Below are 25,583 nucleotides of genomic sequence, written 5' to 3'. Positions count from 1 at the left end.
TTTAAATATTACTTATATAGTAGCAATGGGTGACTGAAGAGCCCTGGTGGGGCATGTCATCCCTTTCAGCCGGCGACAACTGTCTGCTAGTCGGCTGTACCTTGATACTTACATCCAGCGCCAACCCGACTTACATCACAAAGAGGGGTGATTGATCGATCCCGATCTTACAGGTTCCTTCTAGCCTCGAAGCCAAACGGCAATAAAGCTCCTTGCAAAATCCTAATATCTTCAATATTTCAAATCGTCATCAGTAGCATTCTACAATGGCTGCCTGTATCTTTTGCAGAATCATTAAGGGTAAGTTTGCGTCTCTGCACCCCTCACATTGAGAGTTTGGGCTTGCTTGGCATTGCATTGACGTCTCAACAACACCAAATCTGCTCACCCACTCCAAATACAAGCTCTTCTTCCCGTCACTATTCCTGACCAAGCATTCTACGACTGACATAAATCACAGGAGAAATCCCCTCATTCAAGCTCTTTGAGAGTGACAAGACCTTGGCCTTTCTGGATATCGGACCTCTAAGCAAGGGTCATGCCGTAAGCAAATATGCGAGCCCATCAAGCCGGGTGCAGCTACGCTTGTGCTTTTCCGCTGAATACTCGGCGTTGCTGACATAACCGTATGCCATGATAGCTTGTGATTCCCAAGTTCCACGGCGCGAAGTTGACGGACATTCCTGATGACCATTTGGCTGAAATCCTGGTAAGTATCTACCCCGAGACTCTTCTTCATCAGGCTCTGAAGAGACACCGTACTGCAAGTAATCATGAGAGAGAGAGAGAGAGAGAGAGAGTAGTTTCTGTATGCGCGTGTACGTGAAGCAAGGAGAGAGTGAATGAAGGCGTATGAATGTGTGTCCTTGTGGCCGTCAACATGAAATGAGAGATACATAGCTAACAACAATCTCACTTCTGTCCACATACAGCCTGTGGCCAAGAAACTCGTCACGGCTACTGGAGCCACCGACTACAATATCCTGCAAAATAACGGCAGAATCGCGCACCAGGTCGTCGACCATGTAAGCATTGCCCTATTCCTCTAACACAAAATTAGCTATGCCCTCTCCGTGATCCACTACGAGACAGTATCTACACTCAGAGGGTTAATTCAATGGTCTTTCAACTTGATAGGTGCATTTCCATATGGTAAGCACAGCAATTATCTTATCAATACCGACATGTGCCCGGTCTGGCAAACTCGTGGGAACTAATAACGAATGTAGATCCCCAAACCGAATGAGAAAGAGGGACTTGGCATCGGCTGGCCAACACAGGAAGCCAACATGGAAGAATTAAAGAAGTACTTTGAAGAGGTCAAGTCAAAGATGTGAGTGTAGTCAGGCACTCTCGGTCATATTTGCCATCGACTTATTTGGACGATTCAATTGGTAAGCGACATATACATAGTCGAGGCGGAGAATCACAAGACCTGGCCTGCGTATTATGTATCTATTGGTCCTTTTAGATTGAATCGTAGCCATAACCTGCAACAGCCTCTAGCCTTCTCTGAACCCGTTTTGGCCCAATGTCATAGCTAGTTGATACAGGCTTTAATGTCCATATACAACCTCGTGCTGTTTTGCAATTCAAAACCGCCAGTCTATCTACTTTTCCCCCGTGCCTCATGTACTTAATCTAAATCATCTGCAGACGTTTCCACGGCTGTGGTTGCCGCTAGAGCACCGTTTGTAGTTCCCACGGCTTGCCAAGGAGGATAATAATCAAGTTTGCCATCAGGCTTAATGACTCCTATCCTGTCGTAGAGTGTTCTTGACCGAATGTAGGGGTCTAACCGCCAATATTGCTCCCTGAGCTTTTGAGCGATAGCGTTCCGTTGTGATTTGACAGCTGTGCGCTTGGTGGCATCTTCTTCGTGGATCCATTCAATTGTCTTGTTTTCAAATTCCTCGTAGATCGCCTCTCGTTCCTTGATGAGCTTATCTCGAGTCTCCACATCGCTCATTTTGTCGTTCTCGCCGCGCACAGGTTCTATGTATTCATACGACCAGCCAGAAGTACCCTCCATCTCGTCGGGTATCTTGTCTTTGTCGATGAACTCCTCTAGATCCTTCACATTATTTGTAAAATGTACCTTGCTCGCCACGACGGGATCTAACCACCCGCGAATAATTCTCCACACCCCTATAAGAGGAGATACTTAGCAGTGTGACAAGGAAGAATACTATGACTTATACTGACCTTGGAACACCCATGGGGCTTTGTGTACAAGCACGACACCCAAGCTTTCGGGATAATTGGCCTCGAAACATCGAATCATGAACTTGACTGGGGTATAGTCCTAGGTTGCGTCAGTATCGCCAGAGGTCATCCATGAAGTTGTGAGATTTACCATATTTGCTAACGAGAAGCCAGTCAAGTCGAAGACAATACACTGCATTGAGGTCAGCTTAGATAGAAGGACGCATACATAGCAGATGAAGTACGTACACCCGTGTCCACTGGTGGTGACAGGAGGAACCGGGTCGTCTCGATAAGATAAACAGTATAGCGCTCGAGTGAAGTCTCGGACTGCTCGCCGGCCTTATGCAATCGAGCCCTACAAACGCAAATAGGCCGTCCCGCTTTGTCAATTCCGTAGCAGTAACTCTTCCCAAGCCGCATCTGTGCTAAGAAATCTTCTCCCTCCTTTTTGACGGACTCGTCACTACTCTGCTCGTCGATCAATGCTTGCTCCTCTCCCTTGACCATGATGTCAGTGTCTACGCGCATCTCCGATGCTCTCCAGCTCATTGTTGAGACCATCATGACGAGAGCCCTTTGCAGGTCCCACTTTCGAGCCCGTAGAAAGCGCAATAACAAAGCATCGGGGTTGTCATGCTTCACCATAGACCATATCGTAGCTCGAATCTCTTCGGGCGTATGCTTGGCTAGAGTCTCATGGTATGCCTTGCCCTCGCCCCATTTGTCTTCGGGATCGTTCTCCTTTGGGACAAAATTGGCCGCGTCTTTCTCTGTCTTGTTCTCTTTAGCCTTATCCTTCCTTTTCTTAAAAGGATTGAGTCGCTTTTTCTTAGGCTTATCTGAACCAGCAGTCATCGTCTTCGGTTGTTCTCCAAGCGGCGTGGGCGTCTCCCCCTCAGCGCCATCTTCATCAAAGAGGCCACATATTTGTAGGAACATCTCCCAGAATCTGCGCAACTTGTCCTCCTCTTCTTGGGTAAGGTTCCCTGGTCTACCGGGGAGTGCCGCCATGTCGTAGTCGGGATCTGTGCCGGGGGATTGAGGGTAGACTATCTCGTCTTCAAGGTCCAAGACGTCGGGAGAGGTGTTAAAAGTGAAGTTGTATACCACAAGTGCGGCCGCAATCAGTGGGATGAGATAAAAGGTGTATGAAGTGGAGCTAAGAAGGGAATTGCGACCGGAGAATTGAGAGGCCTGGGATGATCCAATGCATACAGCAGGTTCTCGGCTGAAAAGTTGACGGTGAAAAGGACGTCTAACTAGGCAGACAGCACCACAGGAGGTCCCGTTGGCAAAAGGTTGATTCGACGCTGCGACGGCAGATGCAGAGGTATCGGCAGTAGGATGATTAGCAGCGCATGAAATGCGACCGACTTGAGTCCAAGCGGGGTCTGGGATTCCGGATTGAGAAACGGGCCGGTCTGGCGGTGAAAATGAAGACGAAGGCGACAAGGGAGATGAAAAGCGGGCAGTGAAATACAGAGGTCGAAGATGCAAAGCTAATTGAGGCAGAAGAGGTGCAGAGCCCGAAGTAAGGCGGGATGGCCTCATAGAGCTCAAGTAACACCTCTATTAGGTAGCTTGTGGATGCTACCTACCTTACTATACGATGTACTGTAGGTCGGCACGTATGCGTACATAGGTATGCAGTGAAACTACCTTTAGGGGGTAGAGGGGTTGAAGATGACGACGTACCTACATAGTGGTAGGTAGGTAATGTCCGGCTGAGCCGAGAGGAGGCGCAGTCGACTCGGATAGGTAGGCAGGTAGACACTTAGCACTAGGTACTTCGTAGGTAGGCTCGGTAGGCTACCTACAACTACATGTAGTGTACAATATTGGGGACATGATTATGTGGTAGTGTGAAGAGTCAAAGGCAACTATTATAACTTCTACATAGTAGTGGCAATTTCACTACGTTGCGCTTGAGTTGCCTGGGTGTGAACAACAAGTTGCTGTGACATGTCCATCATCAACTACGTAGGTATGTAAGTAGGTATGTACCTAAGGTACCTACCTGGTAGCTAGGTACGTTGGAGATAGTAAATACCTAGGCCATGATGCGCCGAGACTCATTCTCCTATTGCTACCCACTTAGCTTAGGGATGGGAACTGCATACCTAAGGTGTAGCAGGTAGCCAACGCCAAAACACATATCGGAAAGAGAAATTACGGAGTCATGGCTATAAATGTAATGAACTCTTCTGCAGCTTGAGACTTGAAAATGTTACGTCACTGAGGGATGGAGGGACAAAGAATAGAAAAGAGAGAGCACGTGTGTAACAGCAGCCCCGCTACAAGCAGCCCCGCGAATCACCAAAATATACTGCCTACGGTCAATTCAATACCAAGGTACCTACCTAAACGATAACACTGCTGGCAAAGGTCAACATAGGCAGCGTTGCTTAACTGTAACACCGTAACATTCACAGCAAAGACAAGGAGACGATTCTAACAACACTCAACCCTCATTTGTAATTGTCACGATTTCCTTGATCCCTACACATCTCCAGAGGCGGCCATGTCTACCAGCGAGGGCCACGGTAGTACGAAGCGAGCGCGTTCCAACTCGCGATCACGACCTACAACACCCCTTCGTCCCTCGTCGCGCTCCTCCTTTCGCGAATCGGCCCAGAGAAGTGTTGACGGCCATGAACCATTCCCGCTGAACGCCTTTGAGCCTGCCTTTGCCGAATTATCAGATGCTGTAGCCGACCTCGAGGCCAACATGATGCACTTTCAGCTAATGCATGAAAGCCTGGCTCGGTTCGGCGAGAGTTTTGCGAGTTTCCTGTACGGCCTAAATATGAACGCCTTTTGCGTCGACTTCCCCGAAGTAAGCGAGCCGCTTGGTTGGCAACCACATAGCTGGCCGTAAGCTGATATGATGGGTTTAGGGGCCAATTGCCGAGTCATTCCGTAGGGCCCAACAACACGAGGAGCAGCCAGGTAATGATGATATGAAAAATGAAGGTTTACAATTCAGAAAATAGTCTAATTTGATATATTCTATAGTCCGGTCTCGGAGCACAGAACGCGGTGAACTGGACGGCGAAACAACATTTATGTACGACTCATTTGATTGTCCTCTTTTACCACTGTATTTTAACCATCGACTTAGGACTACTGACATGTCCTTCGTGGAAAACCCACCGACTGCCTCCAAACCGACCCCTAAGAAATTCGCAGCTGCCGATAACCGACAATCGCGCGTACCCCCGCCATCACGCGGCGGTACCCAGTCGAGAGGACGGAGTGCATCGGGTCGAGGTCGGCCGAGTGGTCTTGTACGGCCTCGGGCTCGTGGACTCAGATGATGAAAGCCTTCCGATTTTTCAATCTATCCTTTACCACCCTTAAGGCGAGTTGCATTATGTTGAGCTCCTCCAAGGTACGATGTACACAACCGCATCTCCCTTCCCTGTACAGCAGAGCGCAACAGCATCAACGCATGATTAGTATAGGTGGGCAGTACATGATGACGACAAGACCAAGTGAGAATATCTATCATAGATAGGATTCCCTCGTCGCTCAGGTAGTCATCTCAAGCTCGTTTTCGACGGCTTTGTCGGCTCTGTAAGGATCCTCGTTGTTGGTACAAAGGCCGACGGCGGCTTCGGCTTCTTTTTGCGTGTAAGGCGCCTCACGAAGCTGTTTTACTCTGTGTAGAGATATGCATGTTAGTTTAGATACCCATGTGCCACCCAAGGCATCACTTCAACAAGAGACATGGTTCGAGCATACCGTCTCTTGTGTGGTTTCCCCTTTCTATGTAATACCAAGTTGACTTCGGTATCGTACCACTTTGCGCATTCCACGCAGTACCATTTCCCTAATCCCGGCAAGTCCTCCTTCGACTTGGTATCCTTGTACTGGGTCAAGTGTTTGGGGTTGAGGAGATCGGCTTTGATCTGGTCAAGATCCCTTGTCTTCCGACGGGTCTTGGTAAGTGTACGCTTGTTTCCAACGCCCATTGTGGGTGGTGTATCAGGGTCAATACTATGCGGGTCGAGAATCACATGTAGATGTTGCTAGAGGATGTCACGCGGTGAATTACTATTGATTTTTCGCACGATAAGGCATCCCAGCATCTGGGATATCACAATCAGAGGTGGGTCGAGAATTGAAGATAAAATTTGGTGGGGTTTCCTGTGGCTTGAAATTTCCCACGCGGCGGTGGCTGCGAGCCCAGGCGTGTAAAAAACGGCTGCCAGATGGCAGCTCAAGCTTGGCACTGATAACTGCGACGGGAACAACCGACTTTACTACCATATCTGAATTCGTTCGCACTGGCAGGGAGACCTCATCACCTTGGTTCTACTATAATTGTACTGTTGCGTCTGGTCTGTCTAAAGCGCCCATACATACGGCATTGCCGACTACAGTGCACTCTAAGCATAGATCGCTTTGAGGGAAATAAAATTCTCGATTCGGGGTACATCCGATGACATTGTCGGAGTCATCCGATCAGACCCCCCCTACGCCGAGGCAATGAGTGGAAAAGTTTACTGACAGGCTTTGCCTCTCCACCGATTGGGCAATTGGCTCATGACCCCACTAGCCCTTGGTCTCCAGACCCTGCAAAAATTTATCCTGGCGACTGGTAGCCATGAACTGGCTTCACAGCAACAGCTCGACAGGCTAACATACCTACTTGCATGACTGCTCAGTTTAGGGCTACACGAGTGACGCAGGAGGTTATTCCACGAGTTTTTCCCCCTTACTCCTTTACTACAGAGTACATGTGATGCATACATAGGATGTGAGGAACCGAGCTAAGTTTCTTTACTCTGAGTAGCTAGGAAACATGTCTTTCGTGGAAAAAGCCTCATCCGCAAAGGCCAGAATCTGCGGTTGCAGGCTGTATGCCCATTAGACTATGTAGGCAGGTTATCGCGGTGGAGTGCATACTAGGTAAGTCAGAGTCGCTGGCTGAAGCTAGCCTAGGATAATGTTGTTTTTCAGGTAGCCTACTATGAATTAGGCCGAGGGTATTGTGTTTTTTGGGTATGGATTTTTGTGGTTAACAGGTGTTACCGACTCAGTCGACTCAGTCGTGGAATAGCAGCCGCTGACTATGGAGAAGAGGCAGCTAGGTACATAGTCTGTTGGGGTATCGTGGTAACAAATCAGATAGACAACCAAAGTACATAAGAGATCTGTTATGCATCTCGATTGACCTACTATGTACCTAAAGCAACTACATCAAGGCGACATTGTGCGAGATGGATATACATGGGAGCTGTTGCCATACTGTCGTCGTCCAACGCCACTTAGCATACAGGACGTTGTCGTCCTTACTTATATGTAGGTGTACTTATGTAGTAGGAAAAAGCTCGACGCACAAGGCAATCTGTAGTGTACAGTACTTAGCAGCCGCTTTCATCCTTGTTGAATCCACATTCCGGGGAATCGTGGCCCCCAAGACCAATCAATCAGATCTATCTATATTATGTGTACTGAGTGTGATGAGTGAAGCATGCAAGTATGTATCATGGTGTGTATTGTGTATGTTGTGTGTGGGTGGCGTGTGCATGACAGGACTCAACGAGCTACATATCGACAATTCTAGCAGGACGAGGCTATGGAGGTAAGAGAGTACCGGTATGGCCAATATGTAGTGTAGTAGTGTAGCTTTTGAGGGGAGGGGAACGGAGATGTGGAAAGACGTCGTTTACTACCTATGTATACTTGGATGCCATGGTGGGCTGCGGATTGTGAGGGGCCTACGAAATACGTAATAGGTAAGCTCTCCTGTGTACTCCGTACTTACCTACCAAGTAAGTACCTAGGTATGTAGCTAGGAAGGTGAGGTCACCCTGCCTTCGAGATGGCCACAAGCAAGTGCCAGGGAGTAATTAGGCTGGTGCTGATTCGTCCGTTCAGCCGACCATGGCAAGCCAGCACCCAATCCGACGACTGGGCAGCGCTAGGCCCGAGGTACCTCCATGTCGTATATCTGGTTGTATCTGGTGGGCGCGACAGACTGCAAGTACCAACGCCTGCGCTGCCCCGCCGCGAGGTACCTACATGCTGGCCCCCCTCCAGTAGGGCCGTCCGACAGGCCCTGCTAGCACCGAAGTGGGAGGAACCTGCTTCGGCTCCATTCACCCATCCCATCGCTTCTTTTATCACGATCCGGCATCCTCTCCACACCCTTTTCTCCCTCCTCTTTTCCATTCCTCCAACTTCTTTCCCGCCTTCTCCTCTCCATCACCAGGGAGTTTGGTCTTCTTGCCAGTCTGAGACTGTTCGTGCTATTGCTTCCCCTCTCAGCTCTTATGGTATCATAGGGAGGCTCAATTGCTGAGATTGTGCTCGTGTGCTCTCGTCGCCACATTTTATACATCTCAGGATCTCAACCCTCACGATGCTGGCCACGCGACAAATCCTGGGCAATGTTGCCCGTTCGCGCGTCGCCGCCAACTTGGGCCTTCGCAGGACAATGGCCACCGTCTCCGACTCCCCCCTTGACAAGAAGGTAAGCCAGTTTGCGCCTCTTACACAAGCCGACTCGGCTCGAGTCGACTCACCAGTGGTGATCTCATCTGCCCCCGTATACTAAAACTCTCTTGATATACAGGTCAAGCAAAACAACTGGGAGGAGGGCAACTTTATCAACTACAAGAAGATGTCGGAAAATCTGTCCATCGTCCGCTCGCGTCTCAACCGCCCTCTTACCTTTGCGGAGAAGATTCTGTACTCTCATCTTGACGATCCCCATGGCCAAGAGATTGAGCGTGGTGTCTCTTATCTCAAGCTGCGTCCCGATCGCGTGGCTTGCCAGGACGCTACTGCCCAGATGGCTATCCTGCAGTTCATGTCCGCTGGCATGCCCCAGGTTGCCAACCCCACCACTGTTCACTGCGATCACTTGATCGAGGCCCAGATTGGTGGCGAGAAGGATCTTACCCGTGCTATCAACATCAACAAGGAGGTTTACGACTTTTTGTCCTCGGCTTGTGCCAAGTACAACATCGGTTTCTGGCGCCCCGGTTCTGGTATCATCCACCAAATCCTTCTCGAGAACTATGCTTTCCCCGGTGGTCTTCTGATTGGCACTGACTCGCACACTCCCAACGCTGGCGGTCTGGGAATGTGCGCTATTGGTGTTGGTGGTGCCGACGCAGTCGATGTCATGGCTAACCTTCCTTGGGAATTGAAGGCTCCTAAGGTGATTGGTGTCAAGCTGACTGGACAGCTGTCTGGCTGGGCCGCCCCTAAGGATATCATTCTCAAGGTTGCTGGCATCCTCACTGTCAAAGGTGGCACTGGTGCCATTGTTGAATACCACGGACCTGGTGTCGAAAGTATCTCTGCCACCGGCATGGGTACAATTTGCAACATGGGTGCTGAAATTGGTGCTACTACCTCTCTCTTCCCCTTCAACGACCGTATGCACGAATACCTTGCCGCCACTAAGAGAACTGCTATTGGCGATTACGCTCGCAGCTATGCTAAGGAGCTCCGTGAGGATGAAGGTGCTGAGTATGATCAGCTCATTGAAATCAACCTTTCCGAGCTTGAGCCTCATATCAACGGCCCTTTCACACCTGATCTAGCTACACCCATCTCCAAGTTCAGCGAGGCTGCCAAGGCCAACAATTGGCCTGAGGAGCTCAAGGTTGGTTTGATCGGATCCTGCACAAACTCTTCGTATGAAGACATGAACCGCGCCGCCTCTATTGCTCGCGACGCTCTAGACCACGGTATTAAGGCCAAGTCTGCTTTCGTTGTCACCCCTGGCTCTGAGCAGATTCGCGCTACTATTGCGCGTGACGGTCAGCTCCAAACTTTTGAGGAGTTTGGTGGTACAATTCTCGCCAACGCCTGTGGTCCCTGCATTGGACAATGGGACCGACAAGATGTCAAGAAGGGAACTCCTAACTCTATTCTTTCGTCTTACAACCGAAACTTCACTGGTCGTAATGACGGCAACCCGGCCACCCACTCTTTCGTCACCTCTCCCGATCTGGTTGTCGCTTTGTCTATTGCTGGTTCACTCCACTTCAACCCTCTGACTGATAAGCTGAAGGATAAGGATGGCAACGAATTCATGCTGTCTCCCCCTGGTGGCAACGCTCTCCCACCTCGTGGATACGACCCAGGCAACGATACTTACCAAGCACCACCTCAAGACCGAGCAAGCGTCAATGTCCAGGTTTCCCCCTCTTCCGACCGCCTTCAGATCCTCCAGCCATTCCAGCCCTGGAATGGTAAGGACGCCCTAGACATGCCTATTCTGATCAAGGCTCAGGGCAAGACCACCACTGACCACATTTCGATGGCTGGTCCCTGGCTCAAGTACCGTGGTCACTTGGACAACATCTCCAACAACATGTTGATCGGTGCCATCAATGAAGCCAACGGTGAGGCTAACAAGATCAAGAACATCACGACCAATGATTGGGATGCTGTTCCAGCTGTTGCCCGTGACTACAAGGCCAAGGGTATCAAATGGGTCGTCATTGGCGACTGGAACTACGGAGAGGGCAGTTCTCGTGAGCACGCCGCTCTGGAACCCCGACACCTTGGTGGTCTTGCCATCATTACCCGAAGCTTCGCTCGTATCCACGAGACCAACCTGAAGAAGCAGGGTATGCTTCCCCTAACTTTTGCCGAACCTGCCGACTACGACAAGATCAAGCCTGACGACAAGGTAAGTTGTATTCCAGACAACACCATTTCCGAGTCACTCCTTTGTTATTCAATGCTAATATTCTCACCTAGGTTGATCTTCTATGCACTGAACTGGCTGTTGGCAAGCCCATGACATTGAGAGTACACCCCAAGGACGGCGAGACCTTCGACATCAAGCTTAACCACACCTTCAACGAACCCCAGATCGAGTGGTTCAAGAATGGCAGTGCGCTAAACACAATGGCCAAGAAAAACAAATAAACATGATACCAAAAGGGGGGTCGTTTTAGGCTGGAGCGTAATATAAAGGAGACTGCATACTGGTGCATGGTGGAAATGTTTTTTCTTTTCTAGAATCCATCAGAGGTGTACAGGGTCTTTTTTTTTATCGGGTTACAGGTGTCATGCTTTTGTGGGGTGATTCTAGTTTTAGCCCGTCATGACGCTGTTTTTACCTATCTTCTACGATGTACAAATGGAAATATTCAAGATATCACCCACTTGATATCAGTGTGATATGCTCTTAGGGCCTTATTGCAGTTTTGCTATGCTGTCAGAACAGTGTGTACAAAGAGTTGAGTCCCCGGGAGCGGCTCGTGCACTTGGAAGATCTTATATCGATTGCTTTCTAAGAGTAGAGTGTTAAGGATATGTAGTTGAACAGCTCCGATAATTGGAAGCGACCATACATAGAAGAACAGGGATTCCGCATATCTGCCTGTAGCTTCAAGATTTAGACACCAAGGGAACGGCAGACAATACTAGCACGCAGAGTGGTCATAGACGCAGATCCTCCTGAAATCGCTTGGCTATCTAGGGAAGTCCAAGAGTGTCTGAAATATATTGGGGATTAGTGTAATCTTAACGCTTATTTCGAAGCCCATCATCTAGATATGTATAGGTTGTATAGATTATTAATGATAATTCTCGGTGACTAAGTATGTATATATCCTATCCTCTTCACTTAAAAGCTTTCTCTCTTCGTGCTGCCTCACGAGGGGCATGAGCAAAGCCAACGCGCATGTTAAATCATCATGAAATATAGTAAGTACTCTCTATAAGATGGCGTACATACATACATATTGTAAGCACCTCGACACATATCAATAGCCCATACATCAGTAATCCGTAAGTAACAAGTAACCATACCTATAGGTACGTACATACATATAAACTATCTTTGAACAATATCGTTAGCATTACCATTGGCTGTAAGTAAGCGGGTAGATCGGCCCACGGGTGCCTGTTCCAGGGCATTAGTGCTCGGTATGGCCCATGGCAGTACGTAGCAGATACGTAGGTACCCTTCCCAGTATAATTTTTTTTTTTTTTTTTTAAAAAAAAGATGGGGCGCTAATGCAACTCGGAAAGCTGCAGCTCAACCTCCTTTTGAAGACAGGTCGTCGTATTGCGGCGTGGTCTCTTTTGCGACGACTTCTCTCAACCATTTTCGTGTATGCATGTGCTGCTCTCTTGCAGCATTCAACCCTGAACCGGCACGAGCACGATCATCAACCACGCGACACAGCGCACACGGCCTAATCAACTATTGTCCATCCATCACGACACATACAACCATCTACGCCTGTGACGGGATATCGTCACATTCTTCTTGCGGGTGCTGTGCGCTGCGCCGTACAGACCGAAGGACTCGACCTCCTACAGCTGCCACGCTCCCCCAGCAGTTATTATTCCATCGAAACCACGTGTGTGAAGCAGAACGAACTACGAGCGTGCCACCGCCTTTTCCTACTACGATTCCATCACCAAGCCTTCATTCACTGTTGTTGAGATGCCCAACGTACAGTCATTCAATGCGCAGCGAGCGCGCTCCTATTTGCTTCGCCTGCCTCTCTTCACCCGCGCCATGATTGCGATCATGATCGCTTTCGGGCTTGTTGGCTTGCAAGGTGCTTGGAATGTTCGGGAATGGGGTGCTTTAATACCACGCGAGTTGAACCTCACCACCAGTATGTGTAGTCTCCTTGCCGGGCATCTTTTATCGCTATACACACACGCGCGCGCACACCCATGTTGCATGAGTACACGTCCATGCTCAGATCTTGCTGACCCAATTCGACCTGCTTTGCGTTTAGTGTATCGTGTTAATACCTTCCCGTTAATACACAAGAGTCTGCTACATACTATTTTCAATATCCTTGCCTTGACACCCTTACTAGAAAGATTCGAAACTGAGTTCGGCACCTTGACATCGTTAGCTTTATTCTTTGGCCGTGAGTGCATCGAAGACTGGGCAGCTATAAGAAAAAGGGTGTCTGACAACTGGCTCTAGCTTTAACAACCATACCTGCTTTAGTATATGTTTTTTTCGATCGATTTGTGCTAGGCGCAAACCATGCTGTTCTAGGAGCTAGGTGAGAAATCCAAAGAAGAGAGAACCAAATGTATTGTTTCTTGTTTGAATGAATAGCATTACTAACTTAGTACATACAGTTTATGGGTCTTCCTCTTGCTGGGAATGGAAGGAGTCAGGACGTACAAGACAAATCCTTACCTGGTCATTGGGACATATCATGTCCCAACATGGACGACGCCGCTTTTCATGGCTGTGATTGTTCAAGCCCTTGTTCCGGGCACGAGTTTTGTCGGTCATCTGTGTGGTGTCGGCACAGGGTATCTTTGTATGCAGCACCCGTCCTTTCCTGTACCCTGGAAGCTACTAATAAGGAGTCTCATAGTCGGTTTGGGGTATCTAAAGTTCCTCGCTCCGCCCGAATGGATCTTAAGAGAGATAGAAAGTCGGCTGAACCTTCTAGGTCGACTACCTCATTACGTCAGTATAGACCAGAAGACATATGGTCGATTTGGGGTGTTGCCAACAAACGCCTCCAGCAGCAGCTCGACGCCTATGAGTATAATAGGGAGCACACAGCGATTGGGTCCATAGGGGGTGATGATAATGGGCGGCGTTCATGCAGATGTATACATTATAATGAGATAAATATCGTTTATTAGATCGGCATCGTCGTGATTACCTCTTTTTGGATGACATTGGTGTCGATGGTTATATCACTAATCATGAATTGATAGGGAGAATTGCGGAAGTAAGCCACGCTCTGGCGCTTTTTTAACCACGTCTCGACATCGTTGGCGCTTTACAAGTCGAGCAAGGGTGGTATTCCCGACTTCACAACCTGGGCAACTGGATTTGGTTTGCTTCTGAATACTTAATGTATAGGTCAAGCTCCATCCTCAGATCGAAGTGAATTGATATCACTATAGGCTCGACTTGACCTTCTGGTTACGCGCTAGTTTGTACACGGGTATCAAGGGCTTCATAACGGTGTTGGTAGTGCTACTGTGCATATATTTGATACGGTAACGAGCTTATTCCACTTAATGGAGCATATTTGGCAACTCATGTACGTCTAGAGGTAGAAAAAAGTGTCATGCTTGAAATAGATGGAAATGTTGGTAGTACAAATAAGTAGAGATGTATCTCGTCTTATTGTGTGTGTCTCCATAGCGTTCCTTTTTGCGTGGGACCTGAGTGCCATTTCTTCATGCATCGTTCTGCATCTTGTAGTGAAATCAGATCCTTTCCCTATATCCCGTCCCTCCATCCGACTTCAAGTACCTAGGTAGGTATATCTACTTGCTATGAGAATGATGTCGTGAAGCGTTCGGCAGCTGCTCCGGGTCACTGTCTGCATGCAAGGACCCCCGGTAATTGTCGACCCACTTTAAATATGGAGGACCCTTGGGAACTGCGTGTACACCACACGGGCTCCTCCAGATTTACTACGGGCAGAGTAAGTAGGTAGCATACCTTGGTGATACGCAACGACCTTTTACACAAAACAGCCCTGTCAAGCTTACTCGTCACCGCCAGCCGATGAGTTATTTCACGATAAAAGCGCCATGCCGCGTCTACTCGGTACGTCGAGGAAGCCTTCTCCAAGTCTACATGTTGTTGATCCCAAGCTAATGCTTCGTGTCCCCCCGATAGCCACCGTCTTGACGCTGCGCCGCGATCCGCGGCTGTTGAAGCTCCCGCCATACCTCTCTCTGCTGTGCATCTTGGTTGGTGTGGCTTGGCTATTTCTCCTCCCTCTGGACGACTATTCGCGACGTACTTACATATCCGAAAACGCTCTCTTGCCCGGTCAGGTTCATACCTATTTTGGCGGAAGTGATCAGAATGTCTTCCGCGCTTACAGACACGAGGTCGATGCATTGAAGGATAAAACCAACCTTGAGTGAGTGCCGACATCCCCTCCGGGCTATAACGGTCAAAATCTGACGTATGAGGAGAATAAACGGCGAGCTCGAGAATATCTTCAAGGGCCTTGGGTTCAAAGTCGGCCGCCAGAACTACACGTACTATTCTGCGGGGAGCACGTATGCCGGCGAGAATGCATACGCCATCCTTCAAGCCCCGCGTGGCGACGCAACTGAGGCCATCGTGTTGGTCTCGGCCTGGAAGAACGTCAAGGGCGAGTTGAATCGCAATGGTGTTGCTCTTACGCTGACATTGGCCCGTTACTTCAAACGCTGGTCGCTCTGGTCCAAGGACATCATAATCGTTATCCCCCCCGACAGTAGGGCAGCTATACAAGCCTGGGTGGATGCATACCATGATGCCCACGACCCATCTACTGTCGCAGCCCTACCCATCAAGTCGGGCCTCCTTCAGGGTGCCGTCGCCATTGACTATCCGCACGAAGGACGCTTTGAAGGCGTACATATTGTGTATGACGGCGTCAATGGGCAGCTACCTAACCTGGATCTGATCAACTCGGTTAACAACATCGCTAATGGACAGATGGTCATGCACTCTTTCATTCAGGGGAGACTTGGCCATTCCGACAAGTACAACGACCGTTTGAAGACGATGCTACGAGGTATGATGAAGCAGGGGTTAGGTCATGCAGTTGGACCTCACAGTAGCTTCATCCCTTACCACGTAGATGCCGTGACCTTGCAACCTGTCGGCAATGGCGGGCATGACGAGATGGGGCTTGGTCGCCTTATCGAAGGCACCTTCCGCAGCTTAAACAACCTGCTCGAGCATCTACACCAAAGTTTCTTCTTTTACCTCCTTATACACAAGGACCGGTTTGTCAGCATTGGAACTTATCTACCTAGTGCCATGCTAATCGCTGTCAACTTCACCATCATGGCTATCTTGATGTGGGTTAAGAGCGGCGCCGCAGGAACTTCTGGGTCTACGGAGTTGTCGGCTATCGAGAATACGGATACCATGGATGGGAAGAAAGAGGCTGTGGCAGTGAAGCCGCTGGTACCCGCTGTCGCCGAGCGAGAGCTATATCTTCCATTAGGAATCGTGATAGCATGCCACTTTCTTGGAGCCCTACCGCTATTCATTTTCAATCACACCCCGTCTCATGTGAGTGATCTTTGAATGCCCTTATTAACCCCCTTTTCCCCCATTGTTTAGATTCATCAATACCATTCTATGGCATCACCGTTATTATGCCATCCTATGCACTTGGATCATATTCACCCTCTTCAGCAAATACAAACTATACTAACATGTCAATAGCTGCTCGCTCCTTTTTTCGTTGTTTTCGGTGTCCTGAATATCTTCTTTCCCTCACTAATCTTGAAAATGGTGAACTCGACTTCCGCGCGCCCCCTCGCCCTTCAACAAATCTATCTCCTTAAATCATTCTCTCTCCTTCTTCTCGGCATGTTCCTCAGCTCCCTCGCGACACTGAATTTCAGCCTCGCCTTTCTAGTAGGCTTAATTTCAACTCCTCTCTCCTTCGCCAGCCCCTGGCCCGACAATCCAGCTATGCGCTTCAGCTACACAGGCCTGCTTCAAGTGGTGAGTCCCACAGCTGCTGTCCTTGCTGGGGCTGCCGCATACGCTTCTAGTTATGGAAGTGGGGAGACGGGCTTGCCTGACACATTAGCGCATATCCTATCGGAAGCTGCCTTTGGCTGGGACGTCTGGGGCTTGTATACCCCCCTTATTGTCTGGTGTGTTTGGTGGCCGGCGTGGCTCGTTGGGTCCATCGTAGTGCTGGGACAACCTAAAACGATGGCGAAGATGAAGAGCGCTTGATAAATGATTTCACGCATTTGTTTTAGATTCAAAGTGCTAAACCTAGGAGTGAAAGTTCCATATTTCGTTCGAAGGCTTAATGATGAATGAAATAGATAGTCCACGCTACTACAGGATGCTGCCTATATATGAGAGATAGCCGCTAGCACTTATGCCACTATCGTGGAGTCTTGCATCACTGTGGGTAGTAGCACATCGAAACGCCATACGCATTGAATGATTTAAAGCACGGTATTAGCAAGTTTATATGACAACGGCAGCCCTAAACTCCCGTTTCATTTTACTGTTTGTATTTTGAGGCCCACTTTCGCTACCGATGCGGCCACCGTCTATTAGTCGACTATCATACAGACTCAGGTAATTGATTCTCAGAACTCGAGTATCGTGCCTTTTGTATCGTCACTCGACTATATACCCAGTAATTTGGACGCCATTAGCACCAATAATTCGAGTTCTGTGAGTTTTGTGACTTTGCCGTCGCATTTCCGAGTTAAAACGAGACCAGGTGACGCGTACCTCAAGGTGCCCAGATATCTTGTCCCGTTGCCTCAATCCAATTGCCAAGTTTATTGACGTTCTCACCCCACTCACCGAGCCTTTGACTCATGCTAGCGATTTGGCTCATATCTAAAATGCGTGGCTGAACCCAGGTGAAATTGACGACCTCGTCGACCTGGTCAATAGTGCCGCGCACAAGGCCTAAACTCAGGGCTCTCATGACCAGGTGCTCGATCTGGTTGGGCCGCACCTTGGTATCGGCTGATATTGTGCTGAAGGTCATGGCGCGCTCATGGGGTGGTCGCCGGAATACGCTCTCAGTCAAGGCGGCAAGGTAGATCTTTTCCCGAATCTCATCCTCATGGTCCTGCAGCAGCCGATTTGACGAGATGTGCCCAGATAACATGTCGTAGGCTCCTAGATCTCCTCTGTTGAAGGCCAGCAGCAGATTGCGAAGCCACTCTAGTTCGCCAGTCAGGGCATCTAGGATAGGATGTAAGAGTAGTTCACCGAAGTTGTAGATGGAGTCTGATACCAGGGCAGCCATGCCCAGGTCGTAAGCGCGAGCCTTGCGCTCGTTGGGGGAGATGGTGGATAGGTCTATGCATGCTAAGTAGAGGAGAGCGTTGCGATAGTAGGAAGCGAAGTCGGCATTAGCCTTATAGTAGTCGGCGTTAACCTGGTAGAAAGCGGCGTGTACCTTGGTCTCTACCGAATCGAAGGAGTCGAGGATCTTTTCAGCCTTGTCCAGATCTCTCCGGGATGCCTCGCCATCGCGTAGTAGCAGCTCAACGCGGGCAGCAGCCACCGTGGCATAGACAAAGGCGTCTTGTGAGTTCTCGTTATCGACCTTTTTAGCGAGATCGGTAAGGAAAGTTAACCGCTCCTTGTCATCTAACACGGCATTAGCTCACGAGATGCAGATAGTGGCCAGCAGAGCGGGCACATTGTTGGGTCGGTGCGTACCTCGACACTGTGTGGCAGCTTTTAGACCTAGGTCGACAAGCTTCAGCTGGTTGATCTTATCCGCAAACTTCAATATAAAGACCTTGAAGAAGGCAAGGCGTTGCGGTTCGCTCTTCGGGTTGGCGAAGAATTCAATAAGGAGGTCGGTAAGCTGGTGCCATAGTTTCCGCTCCCAGAAATCCTCAAACTGGATGATGACGCCCTGAAGCTCCTCGGGAGCTTGATCCCGCTGGTCAGCAAGGAAGTCGGCGATTGTGTCGACGTTCATATTAGTGATTCTCAGGCCGGGGACAGATGTGTTAGGTATCGGCGGAATATTGCACTGAATCGATAAGTAGCACAGAACGAGTGCGTCGTTCTCGTTGGTCTGAGACGGTACGGGAAGGGCGTCTATCGTGAGTAGTGATTCGGGGATTTGAGGGGGTTCTCTGAAAGGGAGCTCCGGCAGAGGAGCAAGGATGACGATGATGTTAGCGTTGGTGATGGCCGTCCCAGCTAGGCCTACTGTACACGCGCGGCTGGTGTGCAGCCTGTCTGGGGGACCATGTACCTATCTACCTCTGTACAGGTACCTAGGTACTAAGATACCTTCTCGCTGGCACGTGGCAAACGTCTGGCAGCGGATGCGGTGACAGCTGAGCACTCATCACAGCCAATGACATGCAAGGCGCTGCGTAGCTTGTCAGCCATACCTCAGCATCCTTCAATTGGAGGAGAGCTTCAACCCACCCGACCGAGAGCAGCATCGTCACGTCCACCTGGGTGAAGTTTACTCTATCTCGCCATTGGAGAGGCACCCGTCGTTCTTGTTCCTAGTACACAAGAATGGCCTCCTTTCCGGCCGCTGTGCGGTCTAGCCGAAAACTGGCGCTCAGCCTTAACAACCGGGCCCGTCACATTTCCGACCTCACAATCTCTCGCACCGGGAAGCCTATCATGCGTGTCCAGGGCGGCCGGTCAGTTTCCTATTCTTCGCACCCACCCATATGGCCTTGTGCCAATGCTCTCGGTACTGACACTTTGGGCCTTGCAGATCAGCTCTCGGAGGTATGCACCAATCTACACGACCCTGCGCCGGTTTTAATGACGAAACTGACCATGACATCTCCTCCCAGGCCATGTTGCAACCGTATTTGGCGCAACGGGGCAACTCGGGCGATACATTGTGAACCGATTAGGTACTACTGGATATTCTTGCTATATAAGTCGCCCACGCGGCTAGCTGTGACTCTGGGCTGATCATTCGATTCACAGCCCGCCAGGGATGCCAGGTTATCGTTCCCTATCGTGAGGAGATGGCCAAGCGCCATCTCAAGGTTACTGGTGATCTTGGCCGTGTCGTATTTATCGAATACGATCTACACAACACCGAATCTATCGAGGCCAGCGTGAGGCATTCCGATGTCGTTTACAATCTCATCGGCCGTAACTATCCTACCAAGAACTTCAGCCTTGAGGATGTCCATGTTGAGGGAACTGAGAGAATCGCCGAGGCTGTCGCGAAGTACGATGTCGACCGCTACATCCATGTCTCTTCTTACAACGCCGATCCTAACTCTCCGGCGAGCTTCTTTGCAACCAAGGGAAGGGGAGAGCAGGTCGCCAGGAGTATCTTCCCGGAGACTACGATCGTGCGACCTGCGCCCTTATTCGGCTTCGAGGACAACCTCTTGATTCGGTTGGCCGGTGTCACCAACCTTTTCACATCAAATCACATGCAGGAGAGATATTGGCCTGTCCACGTAGGTCTTGTCAATGGAGAACGGATGGTCTCCAACAAGCTAACCCATTATGCGATTAGTCGATCGATGTTGGCCATGCCCTTGAGCTCATGATGTACGACGACAACACAGCTAGTCAGACTTTTGAGCTTTACGGTCCGAAGAACTACTCTACAGAAGAGATCGCTGAGATGGTAGACCGTGAGATCTTCAAGAAGCGGAGACATATCAACGTTCCCAGGTCGATCCTAGAGCCTGCTGCTGGTCTACTCAACCGTCTGCTATGGTGGCCGATACTTTCTGCCGAGGATGTACAGAAAGAATTCATCGATCAGAAGATCGATGAGACAGCCAAGACCTTCGCGGATCTCGGTATCACGCCTGGTGATATTAGCAACTACACTTATCACTACTTGGTAAGTTTTCATTTCTCGCATTTCGGACGCCCAAGTTATCAAAGTGTGGGAGCAACTAACAAGTCGATAGCAAGGATACCGCAGCGCGGCATTCTACGACCTGCCGCCAGCGACAGAGAAGGAGAAGAGGGAAGACCGGAAGTACATTCACGTCACAGACGGAGCATAGAGGAGCAGATCTCAAGTGGTTTTTTAAGTTCGCCGGAGACCTAGATGTAACAAATGTACATATAAACTCTAGACAAATAGTTTCCTGACTTGAAGATTCCGAATTTTATTTGTTCAAATTCTAATTTTCTTTTTCCTTTCTCCATTTTACCCGGAGTACAGCAATGAACTCTAAAGTGTTGCTGAAGTCTTAAATAAGCCTCTTCCTAGAGATGACCGAGGCTTCGACTAAGTCTCATTCAAATCGGACAAAGGCGGACCTACCACTACCCCCATCAACCAATCAATCGCTAATCACCCCATAGTCATAATACCCAAGTACGTTAAGGCTGCCCACTTGAGTCGCCTACACACTGTTTTTATATTACAGAATGACTGGTGACACGGAAGAGTCCTTGTAAGTTACCAACGGCCAGCAATTTCCACAAATGATCGAGCTGTAAATTTCACTTGCATTACTCTTTGTGTATTTTGGTCATTGATTAATTCTCATTCTCGGACCTGGGCCTTTCGATTCTTCCTATCCTTCCAGTTGGTGCGCTCTGATCAACTCACCCGTAAATCTATATTAGGACGCTCTCACCGGATGCGCTGGCAGCGCTCACCCAATTCTATGCCGAGCGCGATGCGCAAACGGAGAAATTCGAGAAACTTAGGGCGCGGGCTGAAGCTGATGAGGGTGCGCGGGGCCAGGTGGTGAACGAACCTGAGCCGGCCGCGGGTGAGCTCTCTATCCATACATTTACCGAAGACTGGAACGAGTCACAGTTCTGGGTGAGTGATCCCGTGTTTTGTGTTATTACACCGTATCTTAGCCTCTGGTCTTCAAGTTGCATCTGAGCTAACCATGTCCTTTGTCTATTATTTCTCTATAGTACTCGGATGAGACGGCGAACCTACTCGGCCACCAACTCCTCATAGGCACGAGTGATGATTCGGTCGTCGCCGTGGTTTCTACGCCAAGCGTATTCGTTGCGCTGCGGAAGATCACGGTATGCCCTTCTACTAGACATTGCATCGTGTATCCCCCATGCAGGCGCAATTAGCTGACATGTTTCATTCACTCAGACCGCGGCTGGGTACACGGGTCCGAAGCCAAAGATGTTCTGTACGTTACGCCTGGGGTCATCTTCTCTCTACTTATTCTAGATACTCGTGGAAGGCATGATTGCCCGTTATAGCCACAAGCATGTCTTAGGAGTGCACATGGCTGCCGAAATCTGCTCCCGTTTTAACTAGAAGAGTATCTATTGACGCCAGCGAACTGTAGTACTCGAGCACGACTATCGGTTTGCTGTCTTCCCTGAGTTCGTCTTCTACGATTTCGCGGAACCATTCAAGCTACCCAGTACGTGGTGTCCACCGCCGCCAGTCCAATGATTTTTCCTTGCGTATCGTTATCATTCTTGACGCTCTGTTAGTGTCATTCGTTCACTCATTCCCTCTTATAATCCTGGTCCCCTAGAAACTCAGAAGCATAATCATGAGGAAAGGGGTTACGTGGAGTCTCTCTTCAAGTTCCCCCGCCTCATCAAGATTCAGAGCTATCATCATTCAGACTCCTGATAAAAATGAATACAGAGATATTTACAGATTGAAGCTGAAGCTGACACTGTAAATACACAGCACATCTTAAGGGTGCTGTAGACAGGATGATATGCGACCCTCCTTTCTTGAGTGAGGACTGCCAGACGAAAAGTAAGTGGTATAGGTTTGTCCCTGAAAAGGGTTGTAGGAACATCCCTGCCTCACCGATCATTCCTCTTCCTCCTTCAGCCACCCTAATCACTCGTATTAACGAGAACAATAGTGGCCATGACTCTGCGCTGGCTAGCACGGACTAAAACCGGCGCCGTATCTACAGCTGAAACTAAGACCTTCCCGCGCGTCCTTATCTGCACAGGCGAGCGGATGGAGAAGCTCGTGAACCGGTTATACAAGCCCTTAAACGTGGCCACGACGACATACGAGCCTGTGCACAGCGGGCTGAAAAATGAATTCCGTTGTTATGCAAACTTTGAGTGTGACGCGTGGAGGTGGCAAAAAGAGGCATGAAGGCAGCTAGCTATCTAGAGGATGGCGAATACAAATAACAAGCTACGGTTACATAACAACTAGCCTGGGAGGCGTGAAGGTTAGGTGTACGGAATTTGGGCATGTTCTAGATATGGAATGATAGGTTGCTTTTCTACGTTACCAACAAGGTGCACGATGAAAGCCCATACAATCCAATTTGCCCGCCTGGAATGCCCTATTGAGCATTCAATTTGATACTCTAATTCTGGTCTTGTCTATGAATTACGAGGGCACTGCTGGACTCTTTATGTTAAGACGACAACCACTTAATTAAGTAGGTTCCCAAGTAGGTTGGTAGATAATATAGCTACTATGAAGGTAAGCATGCGGAGAGCATAAAGGTACAGCTTGAAAAGCAACCCCAACGCCGATACAGGAGGTAGTCACAAGATCGCTTTGTTTTGACCAATGCCCCTCTATTTCCGCCAGATACATGCGACCGTCGATTCCACCGATACCAGACCCCGTGCAAATGCATCGCAAATAGATCTTGCTGGTTGTTTAATTCTCTATTCAGCCTCGCTTACTCTGCTAGAATCATTACGTTGTTCATGTGAGGGATCGGATTATATAGAATAGAAGGTAGGCTTGACTACCTAGCACATCCGACTTTTTAGCCAATTCGACCCTGTGGTCATTGAAGGAGAACCACTAAATACAGTTATTAGTATCCATGTGTGCGGTGCTAACATATGTTTAACTAGGTTGGCCGCTTACCTGGTCTCCGACTCTACAGTAAGATACGTAGTGTCCTGCATCATTCTGTTCAGCAACGTCTAGTTTCATGTGCAGTTGAGGATGACCTACCGGTGTCAATCTCGCCCACATGCTCTACAACGCTCAAGAGGTCATAAACGCACGAACGATTCAGCTCTTGACTCTCTCTCCCAGCGTCGCTCTGGCCTTTTGTTGTATAGGGCAGCATATTCAATTGCAACGGAAACTGCACCTTGGTGCGAATCTTGGATGCAGCTCGATCACGACCGCCTTGCTTAAATTCAAATCTCTACAATGTCGGAACGCCGTAAGTCACGGGATTCCAATGAAGGTGAGCAATGGGATGTAGAAGGCACACTTACTTTGAGCTGTATCGAAAGAACATTAGGTAGCAGCTTAATGCTATGATCTCTCCGAGCCTGTTGCGACGAGTTGCAATTTCGGCAACGATATTCACACTTGTCAGACTTTATGTATTCTTCATCCAAACAGTCTTGCAGTGTTAGCGAAGGATCCCCCTTGGGCTCCTTCTTGCCCTTTTTCCTCGCCAAGTTCTCGAGGCCTAGGCTTAGGTCAAGGAAAGACTCGGTTGCATTGGTAACGCCGCCACAATTTTGGCAGGTCGTCTGGTTTTGGAGTTTGCCGTAGAAGGTTTGGTGAATAATACAGTTGCAGCTATGCTCACTCCCAGTTTCTGGTTTCTTGCCATCTCCATTCCTTTCGTGCAGCTCTTCGGCGAGGAACTGGAAGAACTCATGCGCATCCTGCTCTTTGGTAGTAACGAGATTCTCGAATGCTTTCTTCTCGGATATCCAGAATCCGGACAAGATGTTAGCGGCAGTGTAGCCATTTGTGTTTTCTAGGGCATAAAAGTCTTGAAACATATCATCCATAGCGCAACTTAGACAGTGGGATACCTGGCAGTCGCCACTCTGATGGCCATCTGCAAGATAGAAATTTCGGAGAAGAGGATTGTGCAAGAAGCTTTGAAGTACAACGTTCTGGTAGCATGTAGCACCAGCATTGTATATTCCGCGGAGGCCATCCGCACGGCAGGATGCCGCTGTCGTATGCAAAGAAATATATCTCTGCTCCTCTTTCACAGCGTCGGAGAACATATCCTCATGTTTCCTCTTGCGGTCTTGGGCACAAGTTAGTCTAATTTCGCGCTCTCGACAGTTCGGCTCGGTATTTTAGCAGTGTGGCAGGTTAATGGAGGGAAGAGGATGTGAACAGCAAACGTACTAGAGGAGAATGATCCTGTGCCCATCTTTCTAACCCTGAGGTCTTCCAACGTGGGGTCCCACACGAAATCTTCACAGAATTGGCAGAAAAGTGAGCCGGTCCTTGAATCAACATCTGTGGTGGATACCCTATCAGTACAACACAGTAGTATCAACATCTGCGGGAAGCTTAACACTCACAGAAACGGTGGCTCTTCTTGTTGCCATGTTTGACACGTTCCTCCTCGGGCAATATAGCAGAACATTGTAAACAGAGATAGTTGGAGGTCAAAGATGTGGTAACCTGGCCATCGGTGGCCTTGGAAGTCTGGGCAATGAGTGGATCTTTATCAAATATGACCCTCAACAGCATCTTAAAATAGTTTATAGAGCTATTGGTGACCTCTTGACTATTGGAGAGAAGTAGCTGCACGTGCTCTGATGGGCGTTAGCAGAAGAGTTCACAACTGTTAACAAGTTTGAGCGTAGAACTGACCACAGCCGAACAAGGGAGTGCCCGGTACTGGGGAATTAACCTTGGCATCCTTGGGCGAGGCAGGTGTGGTAGGCCGGGCAGCCATTGTGGTGATGACGGCGTGCTTATAAAGTGTATCTCTCTTGGCGGAGAGACGCGCGGGAGAGACGGTAGATGAACGGACGGTAGCCGAGTTCTCGGTGTTTGTTCCAACTGTTTCTTGTCTTAAATCGCCCAAGCCCGAACTCAGGCGCAACAGCGGCACAAAATACTTGGTTATAGTGAAGGGACGGACGAGCGAGCAGGCGGATGGACGGATAGACGGCGGTAAGGGCGATACGAGACTTGAACTCTAAGCTCTAGGTGTGTCGACAGCTGGCCGAGAAATGACCAGAGGGTTGCAGCGTTTGAGTGTACCTCGGA

At 49.2% G+C, this 25,583-nt stretch overlaps 10 protein-coding genes across 10 annotated transcripts; 6 read left to right on the top strand and 4 right to left on the bottom strand.

Annotated features, from left to right (window-relative positions):
• The first annotated feature begins 152 nt into the window (after positions 1-152).
• Positions 153-1,487, top strand: F5B22DRAFT_554924 (HIT-like domain-containing protein). The gene is made up of 5 exons (XM_047972990.1): positions 153-300; positions 461-543; positions 641-709; positions 933-1,025; positions 1,230-1,487. Exons 1-5 carry the CDS (start codon positions 267-269, stop codon positions 1,335-1,337), a joined length of 387 nt encoding a protein of 128 aa, XP_047825232.1. The 5' UTR covers positions 153-266; the 3' UTR covers positions 1,338-1,487.
• Positions 1,488-1,636: 149 nt separating this feature from the next.
• On the bottom strand, positions 1,637-3,219 carry F5B22DRAFT_640239 (CRAL-TRIO domain-containing protein; the record flags this gene model as incomplete). The annotated part of the gene is made up of 4 exons (XM_047977825.1): positions 1,637-2,148; positions 2,206-2,305; positions 2,357-2,398; positions 2,455-3,219. The coding sequence occupies 4 exons, from the start codon at positions 3,217-3,219 to the stop codon at positions 1,637-1,639; spliced, it is 1,419 nt and encodes a 472-aa protein (XP_047825231.1).
• Positions 3,220-4,300: 1,081 nt separating this feature from the next.
• On the top strand, positions 4,301-5,731 carry F5B22DRAFT_555028 (DASH complex subunit Dam1-domain-containing protein). Its single transcript, XM_047972991.1, has 4 exons — positions 4,301-5,044; positions 5,106-5,157; positions 5,224-5,275; positions 5,330-5,731. The coding sequence occupies exons 1-4, from the start codon at positions 4,730-4,732 to the stop codon at positions 5,523-5,525; spliced, it is 615 nt and encodes a 204-aa protein (XP_047825230.1). The 5' UTR covers positions 4,301-4,729; the 3' UTR covers positions 5,526-5,731.
• Position 5,732: 1 nt separating this feature from the next.
• F5B22DRAFT_555166 (zinc finger protein) lies at positions 5,733-6,447 on the bottom strand. The gene is made up of 2 exons (XM_047972992.1): positions 5,953-6,447; positions 5,733-5,869 (listed from the first exon to the last, which is right to left on the bottom strand). The coding sequence occupies exons 1-2, from the start codon at positions 6,180-6,182 to the stop codon at positions 5,740-5,742; spliced, it is 360 nt and encodes a 119-aa protein (XP_047825229.1). The 5' UTR covers positions 6,183-6,447; the 3' UTR covers positions 5,733-5,739.
• A 1,808-nt stretch (positions 6,448-8,255) lies between these two features.
• F5B22DRAFT_629651 (aconitase family-domain-containing protein) lies at positions 8,256-11,822 on the top strand. The gene is made up of 3 exons (XM_047976494.1): positions 8,256-8,689; positions 8,792-10,867; positions 10,939-11,822. The coding sequence occupies exons 1-3, from the start codon at positions 8,579-8,581 to the stop codon at positions 11,107-11,109; spliced, it is 2,358 nt and encodes a 785-aa protein (XP_047825228.1). The 5' UTR covers positions 8,256-8,578; the 3' UTR covers positions 11,110-11,822.
• An 818-nt stretch (positions 11,823-12,640) lies between these two features.
• F5B22DRAFT_640235 (Gaa1-like protein) lies at positions 12,641-16,900 on the top strand (the record flags this gene model as incomplete). Its single annotated transcript, XM_047977824.1, has 9 exons — positions 12,641-12,818; positions 12,945-13,082; positions 13,142-13,223; positions 13,303-13,490; positions 13,548-13,721; positions 14,702-14,746; positions 14,819-15,068; positions 15,124-16,219; positions 16,376-16,900. 9 exons carry the CDS (start codon positions 12,641-12,643, stop codon positions 16,898-16,900), a joined length of 2,676 nt encoding a protein of 891 aa, XP_047825227.1.
• Positions 16,901-17,417: 517 nt separating this feature from the next.
• Positions 17,418-18,632, bottom strand: F5B22DRAFT_652177 (uncharacterized protein; the record flags this gene model as incomplete). Its single annotated transcript, XM_047979567.1, has 2 exons — positions 17,418-18,292; positions 18,365-18,632. 2 exons carry the CDS (start codon positions 18,630-18,632, stop codon positions 17,418-17,420), a joined length of 1,143 nt encoding a protein of 380 aa, XP_047825226.1.
• A 432-nt stretch (positions 18,633-19,064) lies between these two features.
• F5B22DRAFT_629637 (uncharacterized protein) lies at positions 19,065-20,794 on the top strand. Its single transcript, XM_047976493.1, has 6 exons — positions 19,065-19,324; positions 19,367-19,374; positions 19,478-19,542; positions 19,619-20,106; positions 20,166-20,501; positions 20,572-20,794. The coding sequence occupies exons 1-6, from the start codon at positions 19,190-19,192 to the stop codon at positions 20,668-20,670; spliced, it is 1,131 nt and encodes a 376-aa protein (XP_047825225.1). The 5' UTR covers positions 19,065-19,189; the 3' UTR covers positions 20,671-20,794.
• Positions 20,795-21,040: 246 nt separating this feature from the next.
• Positions 21,041-22,724, top strand: F5B22DRAFT_652175 (putative N6-adenine methyltransferase-domain-containing protein; the record flags this gene model as incomplete). The annotated part of the gene is made up of 7 exons (XM_047979566.1): positions 21,041-21,066; positions 21,242-21,443; positions 21,545-21,661; positions 21,738-21,777; positions 21,940-22,017; positions 22,296-22,367; positions 22,480-22,724. The coding sequence occupies 7 exons, from the start codon at positions 21,041-21,043 to the stop codon at positions 22,722-22,724; spliced, it is 780 nt and encodes a 259-aa protein (XP_047825224.1).
• A 245-nt stretch (positions 22,725-22,969) lies between these two features.
• On the bottom strand, positions 22,970-25,389 carry F5B22DRAFT_554257 (ubiquitin carboxyl-terminal hydrolase). The gene is made up of 7 exons (XM_047972989.1): positions 25,182-25,389; positions 24,887-25,123; positions 24,708-24,821; positions 23,825-24,603; positions 23,553-23,751; positions 23,463-23,497; positions 22,970-23,396 (listed from the first exon to the last, which is right to left on the bottom strand). Exons 1-7 carry the CDS (start codon positions 25,264-25,266, stop codon positions 23,295-23,297), a joined length of 1,551 nt encoding a protein of 516 aa, XP_047825223.1. The 5' UTR covers positions 25,267-25,389; the 3' UTR covers positions 22,970-23,294.
• Positions 25,390-25,583: the final 194 nt, after the last annotated feature.

This window comes from Xylaria bambusicola, assembly GCF_022495145.1.
Source record: "Xylaria bambusicola strain CBS 139988 unplaced genomic scaffold F5B22scaffold_83, whole genome shotgun sequence".
Taxonomy (NCBI): Eukaryota; Fungi; Ascomycota; class Sordariomycetes; order Xylariales; family Xylariaceae; genus Xylaria; species Xylaria bambusicola.
Note: the sequence above shows the minus strand (reverse complement) of the source record. Positions and strands in the feature narration are given on the sequence as shown.